General features: G+C 42.0%; 1 protein-coding gene and 2 long non-coding RNA genes across 4 annotated transcripts; 1 reads left to right on the top strand and 2 right to left on the bottom strand.

The window, feature by feature from the left end:
- Positions 1–1713: 1713 nt before the first annotated feature.
- Positions 1714–2260, top strand: LOC124320691. The gene is made up of 3 exons (XR_006914015.1): positions 1714–1755; positions 1825–1890; positions 1954–2260. It is a non-coding gene; the product is annotated as an uncharacterized LOC124320691 (long non-coding RNA).
- Positions 2261–2722: 462 nt separating this feature from the next.
- On the bottom strand, positions 2723–3282 carry LOC124322362 (zinc finger protein ZXDC-like). The gene is made up of 3 exons (XM_046784274.1): positions 3261–3282; positions 2862–3202; positions 2723–2800 (listed from the first exon to the last, which is right to left on the bottom strand). Exons 1-3 carry the CDS (start codon positions 3280–3282, stop codon positions 2723–2725), a joined length of 441 nt encoding a protein of 146 aa, XP_046640230.1.
- A 7468-nt stretch (positions 3283–10750) lies between these two features.
- Positions 10751–11291, bottom strand: LOC124320690. 2 transcript variants are annotated; one of them, XR_006914013.1, is made up of 3 exons: positions 11187–11291; positions 10861–11117; positions 10751–10801 (listed from the first exon to the last, which is right to left on the bottom strand). It is a non-coding gene; the product is annotated as an uncharacterized LOC124320690 (long non-coding RNA). The 2 variants fall into 2 exon arrangements; XR_006914014.1 differs by having other exon boundaries at positions 10861–11088.
- Between the last annotated feature and the right edge of the window lie 12235 nt (positions 11292–23526).

Here is a 23526-nt window from a genome sequence, read left to right as displayed (position 1 = left end):
TATTTTCATTCCAAATCACCCATTATCTAAATATCTTTTGTCTCAGAAAACATTTTTAAAGGAGTTCACTGAGGGGAAGCTCAGTTTCAATTCAAACAAAGATGGTAATAAGTTAATTGGCAGTTGAATGAACTGAATTCAGTTATCAATATGTTGCATTTCCTAATATCAAATGTCTTTTGTGTTCACAGAGTGTGAAGCCACATTGAATATGTCCACACATTTGTTCGCTGGTCTGAGAACTTCCCAACAAGAGAGGAATGATAATGGTCTAAGTTTGAAGAGCTTAAAATACTTGGTATGTACATAAACATTTTGTATTTATATAGCACATGTTAATTGATGTCGCTTTCACAGATGGAAAATAATTTTCAAGTAAGCCGGCAGTTTACCTGGAACATGTTACCCACCCTGCTCACTAAACATCAGGATAGTCTATGTTTTTATCTGTTGTTCCAAAAACTGAAGGATCTTCTTCTTCAGTCACAAACAGTGAATAAGTTGTATTTAGTGAACACTGTATTATTGCTTCAGGAGAAAAAGTATGGCCCAGCTCTTGCTGAATCACAAAAATTCACAGGTGTTTTTTTGTTTTTGTTTTAACTTTAAGCAGAGTTAAAAAGAATTAATTGTTAATTTCATTTGTGTCCCTGATTCTTAGTCAACGAACCCCGAGCTAGTGGTTACGAGTCTGATGATGGCGGAATTGTAAGCGCTATTCTTGCTCTGGAAATAATGAAAGTGTATATTCCCAACGGCACTAAAGGATTAAACATTCTCTTTCTTGAGAAGATAGCGGGGATCGACCAAGCGAATCCTAAGGTTTTAAATTTTTCCCTACACTTGTAAGATAATGCCTAAATGTAATCCTTTTATATTTAGGTCTTGGATTTGTGTAAACTTTATTTGCAGTCCGAATTCGAAAGAGACATCAGTCAGGACCGTCTTCTTAAGAAGTGCCTCAAGCTCATGTTTGATTTTCTAGATGCGTATGCCTATCGCACACCATCTGACGTTGTCAAAGAAGGATGGAATGTAATGGCAAATGTGATGAACAAGATTTGTTTGCAAGGTTTGAAGTTGAATGTCCTAATATTTTGCGTATTACTATATTACGATTTTGTTTCAATTTACAGGAACCGATGTTTGTCTAGAAGCTGTCATTAAAGCTTAGCATCATGACAGAAAGGGGTGGTGGCCATTTTTCCGTTTTTCCAAATTTCCGTCTCCTCTTCCATCTGGTTACGGAGAATTTCTTTCTGATATGGCTACTGTATGTCTGATTTTGGAGTCTCAAGACCACCCTTTCGTAGTTAGCGTTATAAATCTTCCGGAATGCTCCTCATTTCAATCGGTCGTCAGCATGCATCGTTTGTCAGTGTTTCCCGACGTGAAGATGAATTTTGATTCGAAGATTAATGCCCTGATAACGTCAATTCCATTACCAATCTTGCCGCCTTTTGCGTTGGTCTCCGAACCAACTCGAATGGAAGTGAGTGGTGATCAAACAATTTCTGGGAGAGCCAACACAGATGATACGAAGCAGTTAGCTCTGCAGTTTAGTAATCTGCTTTTAAAATCAAAAGCCATCAAAAATTAAGAAAACGGAATACAAGTCTTGCGCTAAATTTCGACGAGCTACTACTGCGAATCTGAAGAAGCCCATCGAAGAATTGATTGTCGTGAAAACAGCGCCAAGGTCCAAAAAAGGAGGAAAAATCAGCGTCGTAAAAAACACCAACACGCCAAAACCTGGTTAGTTATCTGATTAATTGTGTCGTGTAATTTTCAAACACTAATGGCTTTTCTCTTCTGAATAAGTAGCCGAGGGAAAGGAGAATGTTTTGAAGAAAGTTGGCAAAAGAGTTAAAACGGGAATGTCCATCGATGGTACTTTCAAAATTAAATCTTAAGAGAACAGACACCATTTAATCATTATTTTCTTGTATATAGGAGCTCATCCACTCATCCAAGGGCCATCGAAAAAGCCCAAAAAGGAGTTTTAATTCATCGTCTCCTCTACGCTTTCCTTCTCGTAGAATCAGCTACCACTTCTAGCGTTCCAGTAGATTTCCGGTTCTAAATTACTCCTTCCTTCTTATAATTAGTGGAGAACTCATCCATACAAGTTGAATTCCATACTGCCCATTAGTAAGACTGTTACGTTTCGAACAACTCTTGTACAGTTGACTGCGTCGTAAATTAATTTCATCTCCGTATGTTTCTCATTTCATGTCTACTCATCTCATTTCGGCTTAAAGATTTATTGAATATGATAAAATTGTCTAATTGAACAATATGATAAAATTGTTGAACATCCGTTTTTTAATCCCTATATTTTACTTTTTTTTATTAATAATATTCCCGTAGTAGGTTTTTTTTCTAATTTTATTTCTCGTGACTTATTAGCAACGAAACGAGATAAAAGTTGCGAACGCACTCGAGAGTTTTTAGCATCATCAAGGCACTACTACGTCATAGTTGCTTATCTCAAATATCCCAGCGCGATAGTTTATTTTAGGTGCTAAGATTTTAGGTGCTAAGATAATTTTCCGGTGTAGTTCCGGTACAAAATTAAAAGGATTGTCCATTGAGACACTAGATGGCGAATGATGTTATACATGACTTCTCAACTCAATCATGAGTCAATGTCGAAAGTTACGTTTGCCTGTGTTTATTTTAATTTTCTTTGTCTTTACGGATCAAGTTTCAACCCCAAATGTCATGTAGGTACTAGGTAGGTAAATAATCGTAGTAAGACGCAGACATTTGAATCTCCATTTGATCCCGGTCCAGCATCCTAATAAATTTTAATCATAATTATTACCATATCTCACAACAAGAAACATTTTTATTTCTACCTGTAAACTGTCTGTCGGAAAAGCGAGGAAAGTGACGACCGAGGGGTCTGCAGACATCTGTTCCTCGTCGTCTCCCAATAGCAATGCAATGTAGTCATTTTGAATCGGCTGATCAATTACTTTAATCAGTTCCGGAGGTTCCGTTGGAGAAACGGTAGCGGTGCATGGAGTAGAACGGTTACCGTAGCATCGAACCAAGTGTTTCCTCAGATTGGATTTGTCGGAATACTGTTTATTGCAACCGGGGTGCTCGCAAGGGAAGGTAAGATTGGCAGTATCAACATTATGTCTTTTGGCATGGACATATAAGGTACTCTTCGCTGTAAATTCCGCACTACAATCTACAAGTACGCAATGTGAATAGAGCTATTTCATATTTAAAAAATAAAATGAACTTACTTTCAACGGAACAACGAAACATTTTCATTCCGCGGTGTTGACTAAGAAGATGCTGCTTCAGATGTTCTGATCTCAAGTAAGCTTTAGGACGTTCATGGTGTGGGCATTTGAATGGTCGTTCATTCTTATGAGTCCGCTGATGTCGGCTAAGCTTGCTTGGCGTTCGGAAAGCCCATCCACAGCCCTGTGATGAAATAAACAATGAATCCTTCCTAACCTTTGATCACCAAATTCTTAACTCACCTCAAAATGACATACAAAAGGACGGTCTCCCGTATGGGTTCTAATATGTGATTCCAGATGAGATGGCCTGTCACATCACACACTTCGAAGGTGAGTGGTCAGGGCGATTAAAGAATGGAATCGTTTACAAGACCGCAACCGGGGAGACAGGTCGCATCTTGTGCGGAGTAAGTCGTGAACGACGACTTCGATTTTGCACCTGAACAAATTGGCGGTTTTCCTCGATTGTGGGTAAAACATTAACTAATTTTTCGGTTATCCGTAACTGCTTTAAAGTTCGCCTCGACAACTTCCAGGTAAGTTGTTGACGATGAGACGGATTGCTTTGGGCATAGCCATCGTTAGGTAGCATTGCCGAAGTGACCATTCTTATACACTCCTTCATCTAGTCATCTTTGACCTAGAGGTAAAATATCAGCATTACAAAATTGGAATCAACAAACAAGCTCAACCACTAAATACCTGATCAAGTCGCTGAAGTTCTAGTAAAACGTCTCTGATAATAACCTCGATGGCCGGCTGGTGACACTTCATTTCTACAAACAGTAGGACGAAAGCCAAAAGAGATGAGGGAAAGGCAGCATAATTTGCGTCACAGCATATGGTCTCTAGCTTGCCTGAAATAATAAGGTCTGGCTGAAGAGCGGCAGGTAAAGTCGTCGAGAGAAATGAGTGATACAGGTTGAGGAATGTGACCGGTTCTTCTTGTGGTAGACAAGCTAACTTGTGTTGCAGACGGCCCCGTCTGTCTCCTTACTCCATCTATGAACCCCTTTCTATATTGTATCGGTGCCCTGAGGGCCCTTGTAATTGTGACCGCCAGTGGGCGCGACTGTCATGTGACGGCCGGCACACGAAAGGGCAGTCAGAAGATCCAGTGTAGCAGTTGAGACGAGTGTGTGTCTCTGTAAGACCTACTGTCGTAAGCAAGTTGAGAGAGAGCTTTGGCTAAACACCTGGCTCACTCGCGTGTATCGTGTTTCGTGTAAGTAAAATATATTCGTGTAAGCATCCCCTAGTTTATTTGTCGCGTGTTTCCCTTATTCGAGTAACGTAACAATCTGACCAGTCGAACCCGCTCGTCGGCTGAGTAGATTGCAACATTTGGTGTCAGAAGTCGGGCACGGGCCATCGAACAGTTCTCTTTTTTTGTTGGTAAAATTTTGTTGCTTTTCTTTTGTTTTGAGAACTGCCCGTGCAATATCCAAGTCATTTTCTTTTTTTGGTAACGCCCCCTCGTCTCTTTCATTGATTTAGTTCATGGTTTTTGAGTCTTGTGTATGACACACGAGATTTTTTTTATTTAGTAATCGATTATTAGTTGAATCAGTTTTTTGGTTTTTGTCTCTCTCGTCACGCCATCACTCCCTTACCCTTTTTTTTTGTTGAGAAAATTCGCGCCACCCTCCCACCCCCCCTCTTCTTTTTCACGCGTAAAACCTCGTGGCTAGACGAAAGTCTTCTTTTTTTTTTCTCTTCGTTCAGTGAGGCGTATTAAAGCTGTGTGATAGTCGCCATTTTCCTTTTTTTTTTTTTTTTTGACTTCGTGTGAATGGGCTTTGGCTCATGGTAGTAGATAATTATTAGTACTTTACTTTTTTTCCCCTCGTGTGTTCGACCACGTCGTTGTGTGTCGTTAATATCACTTAAATTTGATTGAAGTTTGGGGATTAATATTTATGGTTTTGTGTTCCGTAAATCTGGTTGGGCATATCGATAGTTTTTTGTTGTTGTGTGAATTATATGCCGCCTAAACGTGGGGAATCTACAGTGCCATTTCAGATTAGGACGCGTTCAAACACCCAAACCGCCGTCACACCGGTGACACGTGCAAGGGTAGTAACGCCAACCACACTCGTACCGTCACCATCCTTGCGTGGTGGCTCAAGTAGGCTAACATTTAATTTACCAGTTCCGGCAACGGCAGTTGCAAGGGTAGCAGACATGGCGCTACCACAAAATCTAATCGATGCGCTGACGAATCTTGCGACAGCAATGGCCGCAGACCGAACGGCTGCCCAAAATCAATCGACGGCGCTTTTGAATGCGCTAGACCAGCAGCGTATACAATCAGTGGCTTTGGTGCAACGACTCGCAGACGACGCCGCGGCTGCCCCAGCAGCAACACCTCGCGTAGCAGCTGCAGCCGTAGAATCTATCCCGTGTTTTGAGGGTAAATTAATGGATTTCCGCGATGACAGCAAACCGTCCAGCCAACGTCCCGCAGTTTATTCAGAGGATAAGAGAACTAGAAACTCTTGGAATTGCGTCCCGCGTCGTACCTCCACCAGCACATGGACCAGTGGCGCCACCTTGGGCTCCACCAGTGGTTCCACCAGTAGCTCCACCAGCGGCTCCGACAACAACCCCACCAGTGGCGCCACCTAGCGCTCCTGATTCGAACGCCACTCTAGCAACATTTGGCAATCAGCTGGTTAACCAACTGACTGCACAGCTCAACAAGATGACGATTGGGAGTCGTGGCACCGGTGGCGGAGGAGGCGGAGGTGATCGTGGTGGAAGAAGCGGAGGTGATCGCGGAGGAGGAGGATGGGTTGACCCCAGTAAGCGGAAATGTTACAGCTGCGACGCGATTGGACACATCGCCCGTCACTGCCCAGCAAAGTCGGGAAAAGGATCAACCGGAAGTTAGGAGCAAGGCCTATGCTCACCGGTTATGCACACCTTCCTTGTCGTCCCCAGCTTCCACTGCTTAAGGTATTCATAGAAAGTATTGGTGAAGTAACTGGCCTGGTAGATACAGGCGCTAGTATGTCTGCTATAAGACTTAGTGTAGTAAATAATGTTTTGGATCCTAAGCGTGAAAAATCTTTTTTGAATCTAACTGGGGTGGATGATAAAAAAGTTATGGTCGATTCTTTTTGTTCTTTAAAAGTAAAATGGGAAAATAAAGTGGTTGAGTTAAATGAAGTAGCCGTAGTTAAAAATTGTCCATTTGCATTGATTCTTGGTGTAGATTGGATTGTGAAAAGTAAATTAAGTTTGATTGTAGAAGATGGTAAAATTGTTTTAAAATCTCAGGATTCAAACCAACCAAAAGTTAAGAAAGTTCGTTTTGCTGGAATCGAAGAGCAAAATATTTGTAGTGAAGAGGATGATGAGAACGATTTTTTTGTGTCTGACGAGCTGATTGATTCTTTAGAGGCAGAAAATAAAACAAAGAGGTGCCCTCGTGTGATAGGCACAGAAGTAAAGGTTGTGGAATCAGCTGTTATACCAGCAGAGTCTCTTTGTTTTGTAAAAGCTAAAATTTCTAAGAAGTTCACTGGTAATGTTATCGTCAGGCCAAATATGTGTGCTCATCCGGGAATGGAATGGATTATTCCATCCTGTGTATTAAAAGTGTCAGCGGGAAAACTTAAAATCCCCGTATTAAATATGAAAATGTCATCTCTTGTGTTACGTCGTAAAGATTTTATAGCGTATGTAGATACAGATTTCGATAGCAACATGGTCGTCGTCGGACAAGAAGAACAGCCAGAAAATCCCGTTTGCTCCTTCGTCGAAAATGCTGGTCAACCCGAAGAGAAGCTGAAGACCTTGATGGGCGCTCGCGTAGGCGAAAAATATCGGAAGAAGAGAGGAGTGCCGTTTTCGAGCTATTGAACAAATATCTTCGGTGTTTTCCCTCATCAGATGGTGAACTTGGATTTACAAACATGGCGGAGCATTTCATCGACACTGGCGACGCTCAACCAATCAGCTGCGTCCCGTATTGCGTGTCAGCTATGGAACGAAGGATCATAATCGAAAAAGTTGCCGATATGCTGAAACAAGGTATCATTCGTCCGTCATTTAGTCCGTGGGCAGCACCGGTAGTGCTGGTTAAAAAGAAATCGGGTGACTTTAGGTTCTGCATCGACTTTAGACGTTTAAACGCGGTGACGAAAAGAGACGTGTACCCTTTACCCCGATTGGATGACGTTTTTGATCGTCTTGCTAGTGCTAAATATTTTTAGAGTTTAGACTTAATGAGTGGCTATTGGCAGGTACCCGTTGCCTCCGCTGATACGTGTAAAACAGCGTTTGTCACTCCAGATGGATTGTATGAGTTTGTTCGTTTGCCGTTTGGACTGAATAATGCACCGTCCACTTTTCAACGTCTGATGGATCTAGTGTTAGCTCGCCTGAAATGGCAAATGTGTCTCGTGTATTTAGACGATGTGTTAGTTTTTGGAAGGACGTTCGACGAACATCAGAAAAGACTTGAGTGTGTTCTAATGGCTTTGGTGGAAGCCGGATTGACTTTAAACGTGTCTAAATGTATTTTTGCGACCAACAGAATTTTTCATTTAGGTCACACCATCGACGAGTACGGAATCCGGCCAGACTCGGAAAAAATTAGTGCTCTAGTTAACTTTAAAATTAATAACGTTAAAACGTTGAGAGCCTTTTTAGGCCTCGCATCTTTTTATCGTCGTTTCGTTCCAGATTTCGCTACAATAGCACATCCGCTGCACAGGCTCCTGAAAAAGAATTCCGTATGGAGCTGGACGGAAGCCCAAGAGTCGGCAAAAGCTGCGTTGATTGGCCGCTTGGTGTCTTCCCCTGTACTGGCGCACTTTGACCAAAACATCGATGTAGTTGTACAAACAGACGCCAGCCTGGTGGGCCTTGGGGCCGTTTTAATGCAAGATGCCGGAGATGGACCACGTCCAGTCGCGTTCATTAGCCGAAAACTTACAGACGCGGAAAGCAAGTACCATGCTAATGAGCTAGAATGTTTGGCAATTGTTTGGGCATTAAAAAAATTACGTTCGTATGTGTATGGTAGACGATTTTCTGTCTGTACAGATAGCTCAGCGGTTCGATGGCTATGGTCTAAAAAAGAGGTTACTGGCAAGTTCGCCAGATGGATTTTGGCTTTGCAAGAGTACGATTTCGAAATTCGCCACATAAAAGGAGTTAATAATTTGGTGGCTGATGCCCTATCGCGAAACCCTGATGAATCCTGTATTGGAACCAGTGGCTCCGCGATCGGACATGTAGTTTGTGTACTTGACAGTAGATGGCCTGTGGGCATGAATAATACAGAATTGGCATTCCAACAGCAGCTGGATAGCCAATTGCGTCCCATTATCACCTGTCTTAATTCAAAAGTACCGGGTAAAATTGCAGAACAGTTTAAAATTCACGGGAAAATTTTGTATAGGAGAAATCCCACCCAAGGGCGTAAATTTTTGCTTTGTGTCCCGTCAATTTTAAGGAGAAAGATAATAGAATTTTCTCATGATGACCCCTCCTCTAGCCATATGGGAATAGACAAAACAATTGCAAGAGTGTCTGAACGTTATTGGTGGCCGAAGTTTCGGTCAAGTGTCCGTAAAAATGTTGTGTCTTGTAACTATTGCCAGTTTCATAAATGTATCCCCGGATTACCCGCTGGTCAACTCCAGCCCATACCACCGCCAGATCGACCATTTCACACCGTCGGCATGGATCATCTCGGGCCATTTAAGGCAACGTCGGAAGGCAAGAAACACATTATTATGGCTATCGACTACCTAACGAAGTATGTAGAAGCAGCCGCAGTGGCCGACACGTCAACAGCATTGGTTGTGGATTTTGTGAGAGACCAAATCAACTTTCGCCATGGTGGAACAACGCGAATAATCAGTGATCAAGGAACTGCCTTTTCCTCCCACCTGATGGAAGAGAAAGTCAACGAGTGGAAGACCCAGCACGTTTTTGCAACCGCAGAGCATCCGCAAACATCTGGACTCGTTGAGCGAGTCAACCGGACGATGACCCTTGCGCTAGCTGCCTATGTCAATACTGACCATGATGACTGGGATCGCCATTTGCCAGCTGCAATCTTCGCCATCAACACGGCAAGGCAAAGTACAACCGAGATATCGCCGTTCCAGTTGGTGTATGGCCGCTTGCCCTTCACTGCCCTAGAGAACGAGTTTCCGTGGCCAAAGGAACGACCAGAATCATTCGACGTCTTTCTGTCTCGAGTCAAGGAGCTGAGAGACGTGGCCCGATTGAAGATAGTGAAAAAACAAGAGAAAGTGAAGCGCCTGGTGGATCTTCGACGCAGAGTAGTGAAGGATCTCTGCCCTGGAGAGTTGGTGCTCGTTCGTAGAAGTTGAAGAAGAAAGGCAAAACTAAGAAGTTATTACCAAAGTACGTTGGTCCTTATCAAGTCGTTAAAAAGGTGTGCCCGACTACATATTTGGTTGAAGACCTGCCGGCCCGGCGAAAAAAGAAGAAGTTTCGTCGTTTTAACGCGCATGTCGTCCAAATACGTAAATTCCACCCGAGAGAGAATCCTGAATGGGACGATTGGCCAGACGAACCGGATGATCGGATGCCGGACGAGCAAGATGACAGCTTTGTCCAGCAAGCCGCTGAAGAAGATGATGTGGTGACACCATCCCCCGCTAGTTCGAAAATCGATCCGCCGAATGAAGTCGTGGCGCCACCTCCTCCAACGACAACGAGAGCCGGAAGAAAAGTAGTTCGTCCGGGCTGGATGAAGAATTTCGTTGCATGATTTGTGTATATCTCCCTCCTCCCCTTGTCAACGACTATTTTTCGCTAGTTTGTGTTGAGTACGTTTTGTCCAGTTTACTTTCTTTATATTTTATCCCATCCCATCTTAAGTTTTTTTTTGGGTTGGATAGAATCAGGGAAAGGAAAGGATTAGTTTAAGTCCCCTCTTATTTTTTTTTGTTTGTTGTCTCAAGTGAAGTTTCGATTTGACAAGTTCCAAAGTTTGCGCTCGTCATGCTAAGTTTTATTGTTTTGTTGATTGTTTGTTTCACTTGTATATATTTGCCAAATCGAGTCAGGAAGGGCCGAATGTTGCAGACGGCCCCGTCTGTCTCCTTACTCCATCTATGAACCCCTTTCTATATTGTATCGGTGCCCTGAGGGCCCTTGTAATTGTGACCGCCAGTGGGCGCGACTGTCATGTGACGGCCGGCACACGAAAGGGCAGTCAGAAGATCCAGTGTAGCAGTTGAGACGAGTGTGTGTCTTTGTAAGACTTACTGTCGTAAGCAAGTTGAGAGAGAGCTTTGGCTAAATACCTGGCTCACTCGCGTGTATCGTGTTTCGTGTAAGTAAAATATATTCGTGTAAGCATCCCCTAGTTTATTTGTCGCGTGTTTCCCTTATTCGAGTAACGTAACAATCTGACCAGTCGAACCCGCTCGTCGGCTGAGTAGATTGCAACACTTGGCTTCGACAATTTTTTCCATCCGGTTGATGTCTCCGGCGGTACATTTACATTAAGATTTCGTTACCAGATATTGTGGTTCAGGAACAATCTATTCATTAAAATTTATTAGACAACCTGAATACTAGCCAATTAAAACTGTCAACATACCAACAATGGACTCTGAATGGAAGATACCTCAATGTTGTTCTGTTTAACCCTCTCCACCCATTGGCAAGCTGCTTGATGGAAGGAGCTGATTGCTATGCATGAGAGGTGTTTAGGAGTGCTTTCATGCGGCTCATGAACCAGTCCATCATGTTGAGAGCATCCAGAAGAATGGCATAAAGAAGATCATACCAGACTTTCATGCAGCGAAGAACATGAGCAGCTCCATCCCTCATTGCACACATAATTTCACTGCTTTCCTAAAACACAAACAACAAATTTCAAATTAGTTTGTATTCTCAATAGAAGAAGCATTAAAGAATACTTACTCCTGTATTGCTGGCTGTTGAGTGTTGACAGAAGTTGAAGCTTTGGTTGGAATTTAGCTTCAAGGGCCAAGGCTTGTCGTAGACTCTGCACCAGTGTTGATACATCAGGACAAGAACTTTTGCCGGGGGTAAAAGAAAAAACACACACAAGATTGAAAGTTACAACTCAAGCCAATGATATGCATTAACATTTTATAATAAAATACCTTTTTTTAAGCAGAATACTTACAACAGTTCTTCTATCTGAATAAAATATGACATTTCAGATGGAAACTTAGTTGATTAATAGCCAGCCATAAATTGTTGAGCTTTGTTTTGTTTTTTGTTGTTGAGCCTTGTTTTGTGATTTGTATTTCACTGTTTTATTTCACTGTTTTGTTTTTTTATAATATTCCAATTACAAGGCCGCGCTAGAGTTCGTCGGCCTTGAATTAATGATTGGCGTCAGAACCACCTGTCGGGAGAAAAATTAACTAAAAAAAGGCGATTATTTTTTACATTTAAATCACACAGACCTCTTTATCTCAATCGAACCGGGATCACGACGTTGCCTTGTAATAACATCCCCTCTACAAGACGGTCGCGATTTGCATAACGTCACGTAAACCCCCGCAAATCGTATAAAACCTTAATGGACCCCCCCAGACGAAAATCGTTTCTCTATCTCTCTGAGAGGAACAGCTGTTGCGGATCAATCTCATACTTCGCGCCAGAAGTTTAGTTACGGCTCTCACCCCTTTAGAAAGAGGCTGTACAAACGCCCAAGGGGGGTTTCTGTTTAGCCTCTCCATCTGTCTTCTTGATTCCTTTCCTGTCAGTGTCTAGCTTCTTCTTATAATATTCTGTGGTGTGAGTATCAAGTGTTCTGGTTAAAGTATTTCTATGTATTTAACTAATCTCATGCCATGTTATATTACCATGTGTGTATTGAGTCGATGCCATGCCATGACAATATAAAAGGGACTTGAAAACTAAATTCGTGCTTCGATTTTATTGAATTCTAACAACAGCGCCACCTCCCAGAGAGAAATCGAGTGAAAAACCCCGAAACAGCCATCGAACCGTAGGAAAAACCGTCGTCCCCCCGTCCTGAGTGGGAGGTGGGGTGGGTTGGGGTAGGGTGGGGTGGGGGTGGGGAATGGGGTGTAGAGGATGTATAGTCGTTTGGTGATAGAATCCCTATCGGGAAATTTTAACCAATTAATATGAAATACAAATCTCACCTTAACGTCCATACTCAGCAAATGGGGGCAACTTGATTTTCAAGAGAATCAGCAATTGGCTGAGAATCAAAAACTATACGTCTAACCTGAACGTAGGATGGACTGTGTGTGAACAAGTGAGCATCCAGAGAATATTACTAGGAAGAAGAAATAGTCAAACAATTTTCAAACGTTTGACCAAGCATTTCTCCCAAGAGTATCTTTTCACGGGTCTTTGGTTTTTTTTGGGGGAAATAGGGTTTTTTTCACGGGTTTTAGGTTTTATGGGGGGAATTTGACGTAAACAAGCTCTTATTTTTAAAAAGCAACTTTCCGTTTAGCTTGCAAGAAACCGTTCGATGTTGATTTTTTTCTTGAATTTAGTTGCCATGGACTATGAAAAGGAAGTAAAGAGACATTTCTCGTCAATTTGTGAATTCCTTCAGCTGTTCGAGAAGTATGTGGAATTCAAATTTAAATGTAATTTTTTTTAATGTTTATTCATGCAGTGTGATCTGTTGTCGTTTCTTGTTATAATTATGTCTTTGTCTTTTGTTTTCTTTTTTGAATGGTGTGTATTGTGAGAAGTCGAATTTGGTAACTATTTTACATTGGTTATTACATTGATTACTTTTTTATGGTTTCAGGCTGTTGTAGATGCGAAATGGACGTAGGATGCGATGGTTTTAGGCAAGATATCGGAAAGAAGGATTCGCTGGCTAAGTGATATGTTCTTATTTTTGTGTGTGATGCATAGTGCTTTTTGGAGTTGTGTTGGTCTTTCCTTCTTTTGCTTGTGTTTACGCTTGTTGTTGCGTTTGTGCCGCTTGGAGTCGTTGTATGGTTTGAGGATTAATGGCTCGTAGGCGGTTCATTTCTCGCTTTACGTCGTTTCTGGCGCTGTATTTTGTTGGATTTTTCTCGATGTTCTCCATGAGGAACAACCCTTCGATGGTTTTCACTCTTGAAAGGATGACGTACAGCCATCCGCTGACTCCTGATTTGTCTTTTGGGGCTAGACCAGAGAGTATGATGGAGTCGGTGGTGAGTCCTTGTGTTTTGTGTCCAGTCAAAACTAAGGATAGGACGCACGGACGTTGAAGCATTTGAATTTTTGTCCGGTAGGCTCCGTTGAAATTGCACTCGACGGCCTTTGTGGAAGGTATGATTGGAAACCAGCCTTATGGTATGGTTGTAAATGGCGATACGTTGTTCCATGCTGAATTTTTATGTTTGAATAAGAGGCATTCCACATCTGAAGCGTAGACGGTTGGTACCCGTTTCCCTGATTTCAGTTCGTGTAGGGTGATGGTGCATCCCGTTTTCAGGACAATGTCTTGAAGGAAGGCTAGCGTTCCGTTCGCTACTCCTTTTGAAACGTCGTCGTTGTTGGTGACGATGTATGGTGCGTCTACGATGCAGTACAAGTTTCCGGCTCGGCCTAGTTTTTTGGAACCCAGATTGCGGATGGCTTCTATTTGTTGTTCTGTCATTGGGTTTGCTTTTTTTGTTTGTTTGATTACGGCTTTGACGAGTAGGATGCCGTGGGTCCGCCAGTCATTTGGGTTGTTGCAATTTGGTAGTTTTTGAATCAGACGTTGCTCGCAGTATCGTAGAGCTTTTTCTCGCATGTCGTTGAACGGTACTGCAGTGATGGTGAATTTTGGTGGGTTTGCTATCGGATGGCTGTCGTCGAACATGTATCGAGTCGAAACTAAATCTATATCTTCTTGACGGGGTTGGTTGATTCTGAAATGTTCAAGGGTTGAGGCCCATTTCGGGTCTTGTTGCCTGTGGTTTTTGGTGAGTTCTACGACGTCAGTGAGGCATGTTTTCCAAGTGTGCCGGCCGTTTGATGCTCGGATTGTATTGACACCTGCTGTAACATTGAGGTTGGAGTAAATGGTGCCGCTGCCTACAGGTGGAAGTTGGTAGAAGTCGCCACAAAAGATGAGATGAACACCACCGTAGAGTTTGTCTGGCTGGTCTTTTAATTGCCTCAGTCGAGTGTCGATGAGATCCAGCATGTGTAGTGTCACCATGCTAAATTCATCGATGAACAAGACTCCCACTTCTGACCAGGCGTCGATTTGTTGTTGAATGGGTTTTGGGGGCTCTCTTCGAATACCAATCCCTAATGCGGAGTGGAGGGTGCATCCTCCAATGAGCATTGCAGCCACGCCAGAGGAAGCGCTGATGACGGTGGATGCCACGGAATGCCAGCGCCGAGCGAAATCTTTGAAGCATTGGATGACGCGTGATTTTCCTGTTCCTCCTGACCCGGCCAAGAACATCACGAGTTGGCGGTTGATGGGCAAAACTGCATCTAAATAGTTGTTGATTTTGTGAATTTTGGCTACCAGTCTCTGGTTGTGTTCTAATTCGGAAAGCTGGTTGGTGGTGTGGACGTGTTGTAGCAGTGCAGCTCCCATGAGAAGGAAAGCGTCGTGTTGTTCTGCGTTTAACGACCAATGTTTTGATTGTTCTTGGAGGCTGGGGAAGTTGGCTTCCAGCAATTCTGGTTCGCTCCCGTCTGAAAGTCGTGGCTCGTCGATCTGATGGTCAAGTGCTTTAGCTAAGTCCTCCAGTAGTTGTATTCGCGTTCCTGGAAAAGAGAAGGAGGAAATCAAAGTTTGTTGGAATTATTAGTTTATGGTATCAGTTTTTACCTAAGGGTCTATCCAATTGGGTGTCGTTTTCTGCATCTTCCGTTGTTGGGTTGCTTTCTGACATGGGGAATCCCAGACTCGCTCGCCCAGGTAACGTGAACTTGTGTCCGGATTTCGAGGGTAGTTGGCGTATGGCTTGTAAGGCGTCATTGCGATTGATGGTTGACGTCCATTGTCTCGTTGGGATAACCATAGGGTTTTCAGGCAAGGAAGACAGTTTTGCAATGAAGGGATCCTTGGTGAGTTCTTCCAGTGGTTCATCTGCTGTCTTTTATAATTCCTGGTCGATGTCGATGATATCTATTTCTTCTTCATTTGTGTCGATGGTTTCGTTTTCTTCCTCGGCCATTTGCTGGAGATCCTTTTCTGTGAAATCCAAAGCTTGGGATTCTGAGCTGGGGCGGCAGAAGCTTTCGTAGAAATTTTGAATGCTGTCGATGGTGGTTTTTGTGTCTTGGTTGCTGTACAGTATTTTTTTTTGTCGTTGGTAGGCGTTCCACCAAGTTTCTTCTTCGTTGACCAGGTCCGTTTTCTCTCGAAAAGGTAGGAACATGATCAATACTCCTTTGGCGTATTCTTCTCGTGTCTGCTCTCGTTCTTCGGTAGTCAGGTTGCTGTTATCCTCAAGATCGTCCTGATCGGGGAGCCTTTTGGCGAGATATTTCGTCCAGTGTACGTTCGTGCGAGCGCGGTGACCTTGTGTCGCATGCCGGGGATGACTGCTGGAGAATAGGTGTATTTCACGGGTGGGTCCGGGTTCAAGTTCGTCGTCGTTGTCGTTGTCTGAGTCTCATCGTTTTTGTGGAGCTAATTTGCAGGACTCTTGCGTTTTGATGAAGGTCCAGTAATTCATGTCTTCGATGTCTTGGTTTCGGTTGGATCGGAAAACGTAGTCGTGAATAGTGGCTTTCACTTCTCCGAATCGAGTGAATGTAGCGTTGATATTTTGTTTTTCAAGGTAGCCTATGGCTTGCGTGAGAGGAAGTGGCGCTGTTTGGTGTGACATGGCAAAAATGTTGTTTCCCAACAACGCGAAGGCGGCGAGAGGACCTCCGATGGTTCCGTTGGTGGAAGCTCTTACAGCCGAGAGTAGTTTTCCCAAACCAATGGAATAATCGGATCGGCGAGGAGTGGGTAGTTGTGGTTCTTACATATTATCTTCCTCCATCTCGCGTTCTCGCTGGTAACGTTCGTTCTCGTTGTCGGCTTGCTGTTGCTGTTTGCGCACTTTGTTTTCGTGTTTCTCAATGGCCAGCATAGCTTCGGCCAATGCTTTCTCGCAATCCGTTGAGTGTTTCGTCGTGTAGACACCGTAGTACATGCTGACCTTTTGGTCGCGCACGTATTTGGTGCAGTTGTTACAGTTGATCACCGACATGATGGACGAATTAGAGTCGGTGATAAGATTGGCGGTGATTTAGGACTAAACCAAATAGGACTGGTAGAAATAGGACTACGTTTTAGGACTAAGTAGAAATAGGTAGTGGTGTCGATATGAGACTTTTGATGCAGATATATCTGTTTTTTGATCAATATATCAAAGTATCGATATATTAGATATATCTTTATCAAAGTCCGCTTCTCCTGCCATCTAGGAGTCAGAAATACAAACTACGGGTTATTGGACGAAGTGTATAAAATTTCTATTGTTTTTATAAAATTTTTTTAAAAGAACAGTCATTTTGCCCCTTCTCAACTTGTATCTATGTTTTAAACCCGTTTGAGATCGAACAGTCGAGCTGATTGCTATGTGTCAGTATCTTTTTCATCAAGTGCAATCAGGAATAAGTTAAACGGAAAATGGCTAGAAACGTTGTTATGCTTCATTTCGAAAAAGAAGTGAAACCGGCAAAAATGACCTGAGCTTTCCTACTTGCAAACGTATAATCGTAAGACCGACTATTAAGACGCACATCTACAATTTATGGACACTCTTAAATGAAATATGAATGATAGGATTGGTATAGTGGCTAGCGTCCGCATGTCAGAATCTCGAGGGCTAAATTTCAACTACAGCTGCCAGCTTTGGCTAATACAAAAATTAAAAATAGTTCAATATGCTGTGATATGTTTTTTTTTCTATGTTATCATTTTAACTAAATACCTGGTGACAGAAACTCGTTGACAGAAAATAAAAACCGTCATCTGAAGCATTAAAACAGTGAATTGCATCATTTTCTTTTTCCGCACAATAACGCCTGACTTTTCCTCGTGTTTTTTCCCCACTCATTGGAGATTTATACGTTTAATATTTGTTCATTTGATTAAGCTAGCATTTTTATCTTTAAAAGATTGATTATGAGCAATTAAATATAAATAAACCTTGTCGTCTTTTTCCTTTCATTAAACAATCGAAAATGAAGAGATACAACCTATTTAAAAATTTTGCCACTTGGCAGCGTTGTTAGTTTGATATTTTCCCGATACAGATATATCAGAATATCGCGATCGATTTTTCTGATATCAGATAATCTAAAAAATATCTAATATCGACAACACTAGAAATAGGACTGGTCGAAATAGGACTACATTTAGCAACTCATTATTGCCAGTCCTATTTCTCCTTACGAGCAGTCCTATTTCTACTATCCACTAGTCCTATTTCTACCTGTACTATTTCAACAGATAAAAGATCTGTCATCCTTGTCGGATTTGCCAAAAGACAATTGAACCGTAGATCCGGCACCGTTCATATACTATTCAGCCAATTAAACTATGTTAGTAATAGTCCAGTTCGTTTTTCATTTGTAACTTGTATATTTCAAAACTTTTTTAACTTTTGTTTTTATAAAAAGGTTGAATACAATCATGTTAATAAAGCCCATTTGTTAGAAATATCAATTTGATATGCAATTTAAGGTTTATTCGGAAATAAGATATTCTCATCTGCATTGCTCTTCGTTGTTACACGTGGAGGTGTGAAGCAAAACACCGTAGGGTGCTAGCAGTACGTTTTGAAACTGATGTCTGAATTCTGATGATTCCGGAAGAAGTTGTGATATGTCGTATTGTTTTAGAAGTTCTGGGTGCAACGGTTTGGTGGAGTTGTTTGTTCCGTTTGGGGGTTTCAGTATTCCAAACATTTTTTGTGGAACCTTTTTGAAAGGGAACAATTTGCATTTGGAAACTTTCTTGAATTGGTTGCATACTGCGCAAGACACAATCTCTTCGTGGAATCGATCAAAAATCGAATTGGTTATTTCTGTTAGTTCGTCATTGGAAAGAGGTTCTGGCATGCCTGCCTTATCTAGTTGTAGCAGTTCTTCATATTGGAAACATCGATCTTGTTTTGAACTGTAAATTCTGATGTCATTTTTATGTCCAGTTCTTTTTCGTTGGTCGATTCTTTGACTTCGGTCTCGTTCTCTTCTTTCACTTGTGTTTGAAATGTTATTTTGTGCTGTTATTTCTTTATGATGAATTCTTCCTATCCTTTCTCGTTGTAGACTTTTCTCAGTGTTGACGTGTTGGTTTTCTTTGTGAATCTGTTGTTCAACATCAGTTGGTTGGAGAGCTGGTTGAGTCATTTCGTCTGACGAGATGCCTTCACTGGAAAAAGAATGATGTATGTTAACTTTGTTTGAATAGATTGCGCTACTAAAATAAAAATAGTTTTATAAGTATTTTTTTTGTGAGTTGTGTATTCAAATATTTATGTATATGGCCAATGAACATTACCTTGTTTGTTGGATTTGATGTGTGTCATCCTTGTTCGTTTGAATCGAAGGTGTTTTGCTTTTGGAAATCTGGATTTCGGACCGTAAATTTGAAAAATTTAGTATATATAGGGTAGTTTGACATTGTGAAGTCTGATTTGAAAATTTTAATGTCCGTTGTTTGCGACCAAATAAAATATAAATGCGTAATGAGACTAAGGAATAGGAGTTACCATGTCAATGTCAAGAATTGATTTTTCATCTGGAGTTGTTTGGGTGACAGGTGTTTTGTTGTCTTGAAATATTTTTTTCAGCCTTTTAAACGATTTTGATACACTTTTCCCGGTTGATGTCTTGGAGGGTGATTCTCCCTCAGATGAACTGGTGGTCGTGTTCCATTCGTTGGCAATATCCGTCACATTTTTGGAATTGTATGAGGGCTGAAGCTGAGATTGTAAGCTGTCATTGTCTGTGGAAGTGCTTTCCTCCATATGACGTTTGTTTTCTCTGTTTTTTTTTGGTTTATTTTTCCCACATTTGAAATAGGGAAAATGACTTTTTTTTATGTTTTGGGGTTTCTTTTTGTTTTTTGTCGTTATCTGAATCAATTTGGGAGGAATCTGATGAAAACTGAGACAGTGTCATGAAATCATCGAATGTTTTCTTTTTTAATTTCTTAGATGTGTTTCTTGTTTTTTTGCTATTTTCTGATGAGAATAATTTTTGATTGGTTTTTTCGGAGTTACTTCCAAGTTTTTGTGGGTCACTACTATTAGAATGTTTTTGTCTGGTTGTATTGCTATCGTCATCACTGCTACTTTTGTCACTAGGCTGCAAGACGAATGATTTTTGTTTTTGTGGCTGTAACGTTTTACTTTTTGAAGTTTTTAAAGTAGAGCGTTTTAACGGAGTACTTGAAGTGGAAATGTCTTCATCCGTCTTGGATCTCGAAGTATTTTTGGCATTTGCTGTTAATCCGGAAATTTTTTTTAATACTTGAACTGCAAATTTTTTTACAGGATTGGTGACGTTTGATTTTTCTTTCTCTTTATTTCTGATTGGTAAGTTGGTGGGTTGAGACTCCTTTGGACTATTGCTGCTGCTTGAATTGTCATTTTTGGCATCTTCGTTTTCCAATGTGGTTGTGTCTTTTCGTTCTGTCCCTTGTTTTTTCGATTTCTCATTTTTCTTTTTCGAAAGACGGAATTTTTTCTTAGGTGGCATTATGAAAATAAGACGTCAGGTTTCGTCTGGTTTTTTTTTTCAGAGGTGAATATATGGTTGCTTCCAAAGTGTTGAGTTAACACAAAGCAGGGGATGTAGCAATCCAATGACTGGTTTTTTAGGTTAAAGTAGCTAAAAGCAGGCCGAAGGCCTGTCGTTTACGTACTTAGTGAAAGCCACGCACTGTCTGTACCCTTCCTGCTAAAAAAATGAATATCCCTGTGTTATTTTTCCCCCGTGTGTATTTGTGTTTATGTAAAGGAGGAGCTAGTCCGTCCACATGATCGAAGATCACGCTCGTAAACTAGTTCTGGGTCGTACGTGTCCCCGTGACACTCGTTGCCCAGGCTGAGAGCTCAGCTCAAACAGACTTAACCAAAAATTTGAGAGAAGAGAGACTTGGTCCGTACGAACTAGCAGACCGATGGTCCTCGTTAACCAAAATTCGAGCGTAGCTCGAAAAGAGGCTGTAAAAAATAAATGACCCGTACGAATTATCGGCCCGATAATTCCCGTTAGTCAGACCGAGTGAGAGGCAGTCGGATTTTAAGAAAGGAGGAGCGCTGAGAACGGAGCTCGAACAGGCTACTGAACGAGAGAGCAACGGGCTCAAAATCTCGTTCAGTTCTATCTGTAGAGGAAGAAAAAGACCCAGATAGACCCTTGGGAAAGAATACTTTACACGTTGTCAAAGAGGCAACGGGGACTTCAGTAGCCAAAGATCTCTTCAACCCACCTCGGTTGCTTCTTCGATCAATGACAGTCTGCTACGAGGAGACTAGGCCCGTACGTTCAATCAGCAGAGCCGTTGAACTCGTTAACCAGTCGGGACCTCGGGAAGGAGCTGAGAGATAAGGCTTCGGGACCCCAGAGACCTGTAGACAAACGGGAAAGAAATTTCACGAATCGGAAGCTCAGACTATCTCGTGTACACTTCGAGTCTGTCCAATGCAGGCGATCGATCCCAATCTTTAGGAGGGGCCGACAGAGGGTCAACACAAGGAGGATTCGCGACCGGAAAAACTAACCAACCGTTCACAAGCACCAACGACTTCCCGTCAGTGAAGAATTGTAAACGACTGTTCAGACTACCGATCTTTTAGGCGTGCCGTCCTCGGTTAGGTGGTGCAATGTAACCGGTAGGTTTTGGTTCAGCCTTAAGAATCTATTATCTCTCTTGCTCGCCAATGAAGGAGCTGTACTTCTCCGAACGGATTTTCCAACTTTTTCCAATCACTTCTTCTTGTTCCTCAATCTGACTGCTTGATCGTAGTGCACTAACGACTGCCCCCTCACGTACGTATCCCAGACGACGGGTCCGCCAAAGGCACCTTCTGATACTGGGATTTTACCGAGAAAAGACCGAGATCAAGAGCACGACGAGAGATGCAAGAGGCAGCTTAAAGCGATACACCAAATGACTCCCGACCGTGATTGATTCGTTGTGTCAAGACCAGCTTATCCCCAGAATCCAACAAAGGCAACAGAGACTTTCCCGCCCTGATCAATAGATGATCGCAAGGCGTCGAGAGACTTCCAATCAAGACAGACGTTATCGCCTCTTTCACAACTTTGGCCCTGTTCTGCAGTACTTCTGACCCCTGACAACTATTCTTCTAGCATCAGTTTCACAAAGCCCGAAAGCCCAACTGTTAGCTAGCCCGGCGTTGAGTTCAATCATCAACTACACGGGTCGATGTGTTGCAAGGCAGGGGAAGACCCGACCGCTAACCTCCGTTAGAGAAAGATTTGAAGAGAGATTTGGCTTTCCGTGTTGCCGGTGAACAGATTGAAGCAATCAGTCATGAATTCGTACTTCAGTCCTCCCTACCGTCTAGGAATGCTACCATTTGAAGCAATGTGTTTGGTCACAAAGCCGCCCGGCACTTCTTCACGAATCGCGTAGGCACTGAGACTATTTTTCGAATTTTTACCAACCTGGACTGACAAATCTTGCGAAAGGCGAATTTTTCCAGGAAGGTCTAGAGACAGCCAGCTGAAGCAGCTCTTCAGTACCAATCAGGGAACTGAAAGCCCGGATGGACGAAAGTGGGACACAAATCAAGACTGTTAAGCCGGAGCAACAGCCGTAGCCGTAAAAAATCTCCAGTTAACCTAGAGTGCCACCGTACTTCCTTCAGAAACTTCACTTCGGAAAGATACGGGCCTCCGAACAAGATAGACAACAGAAAAAAAGAGAGTAGACTCGGACAAAAAAAAACCGCGAACCGCCGGCAGGAAAAACGCGTTTTCTGGGCCTCCTGAAAGAGATAGAGCAAAACACGTTATTTTAATTCAAAAGCTTAACCGAAACGGACATAAAATTAAATTTCCCGTCGTTTGGTCTTCTCGGAACCTAAAAAAAAGTGAAAACAAAAAAGTTGGTTTTTCCCGAGAAGGCTGCCTCACTTGTCTCTAAAGAAGAAAATTAGAAAAATGGACTAGGGCTGGACCGGCGGGTTCCGTTGATCTAAAGAAGAAATGGAGAATTTAAGAACAAATTCAATTTGTGTAACTTACTCCTTGCTTGTAGGATCCAAATTGGTGAGGGCAGTTAATTCGGATGTTCTAGCTGCCTCTCATTCAATCTGTTCTCGAACAATCACACTGATTTTTGACATAGTCGATGATCTTCAACGTAATGTGAAAAATGTGGGATACGTTTATCAATTTTTCAATATAGTGTCTGAATCGGTGCCAGGAAACACTTTGTCTACCATATACAATTCGGATCTAACGAAATCGAAACTAGTCACTTGAGGTTTTCTTGTAAATTGATTCACTTTGTTCGTATGCCGAAGTACATTGAATCAAGGATGAAGCTGAATCTCACTGTCCACGTATTGGTGGTAAGAATTCCGACGGAGAAAATGCTGTGTGAGTCACCGAGCTGTTGTCGACACTAAATCCGGAACAGTTAAGTGGCTACGAATAATTTTTGTTAAGAGTCTGAATGTACCGGTATCTTGAAAAGGATGCGACCAACAATAAGTGTGTAAATTCACAGAGATTGAAGATCTTTTCAACTTTTAACTTGTGTAGATAGCGAGAGTTTTTGAAATGGAACTTGCTCTTGCGAAAACTTTGTCGTTGTGGTGTGAAATGTGGAAGGAATCACCATTGGAAAGTGAGGCTTGCTTGCTTGAGCAGATTGATGAGAGTTGTTTGGTAATTTAGGATTAAAGGTTGCATTCATCGAGAAATCTCTTTGAAACCGGTCATTAAGTTGATTTAGTACTAATGAAGAAGAGTGATTTAATTGGAAAGCTGGAGAATTCCTATCGTTGTTGTGTCATGAATGACCCAAGGTTGCATTCATCGCGAGAAATGTGATTTAAATCGGTCTGTAAGTAGATTATCTACGAAGAAAAATCCTTGAATCAATAAATAAGGTGAAGGTCATTCAGTCATTGTCATTGATGATAAATGTTTTCTTGTGAAAATGTGTAGTTTGTTTTCAGTTTCTGAAAGAAATTTCTTGTTTTCTACGGTTTTCCACGAATCTTAGATTTAGATTTCAAAGCCTTATCTTATTCATTTCTTATAGATTCTATGAATATTTGATAAATTTAAAGCGTTGCGAAGTCAT

Source organism: Daphnia pulicaria, chromosome 1 (genome assembly GCF_021234035.1).
Source record: "Daphnia pulicaria isolate SC F1-1A chromosome 1, SC_F0-13Bv2, whole genome shotgun sequence".
NCBI classification, from domain to species: domain Eukaryota; kingdom Metazoa; phylum Arthropoda; class Branchiopoda; order Diplostraca; family Daphniidae; genus Daphnia; species Daphnia pulicaria.
Note: the sequence above shows the minus strand (reverse complement) of the source record. Positions and strands in the feature narration are given on the sequence as shown.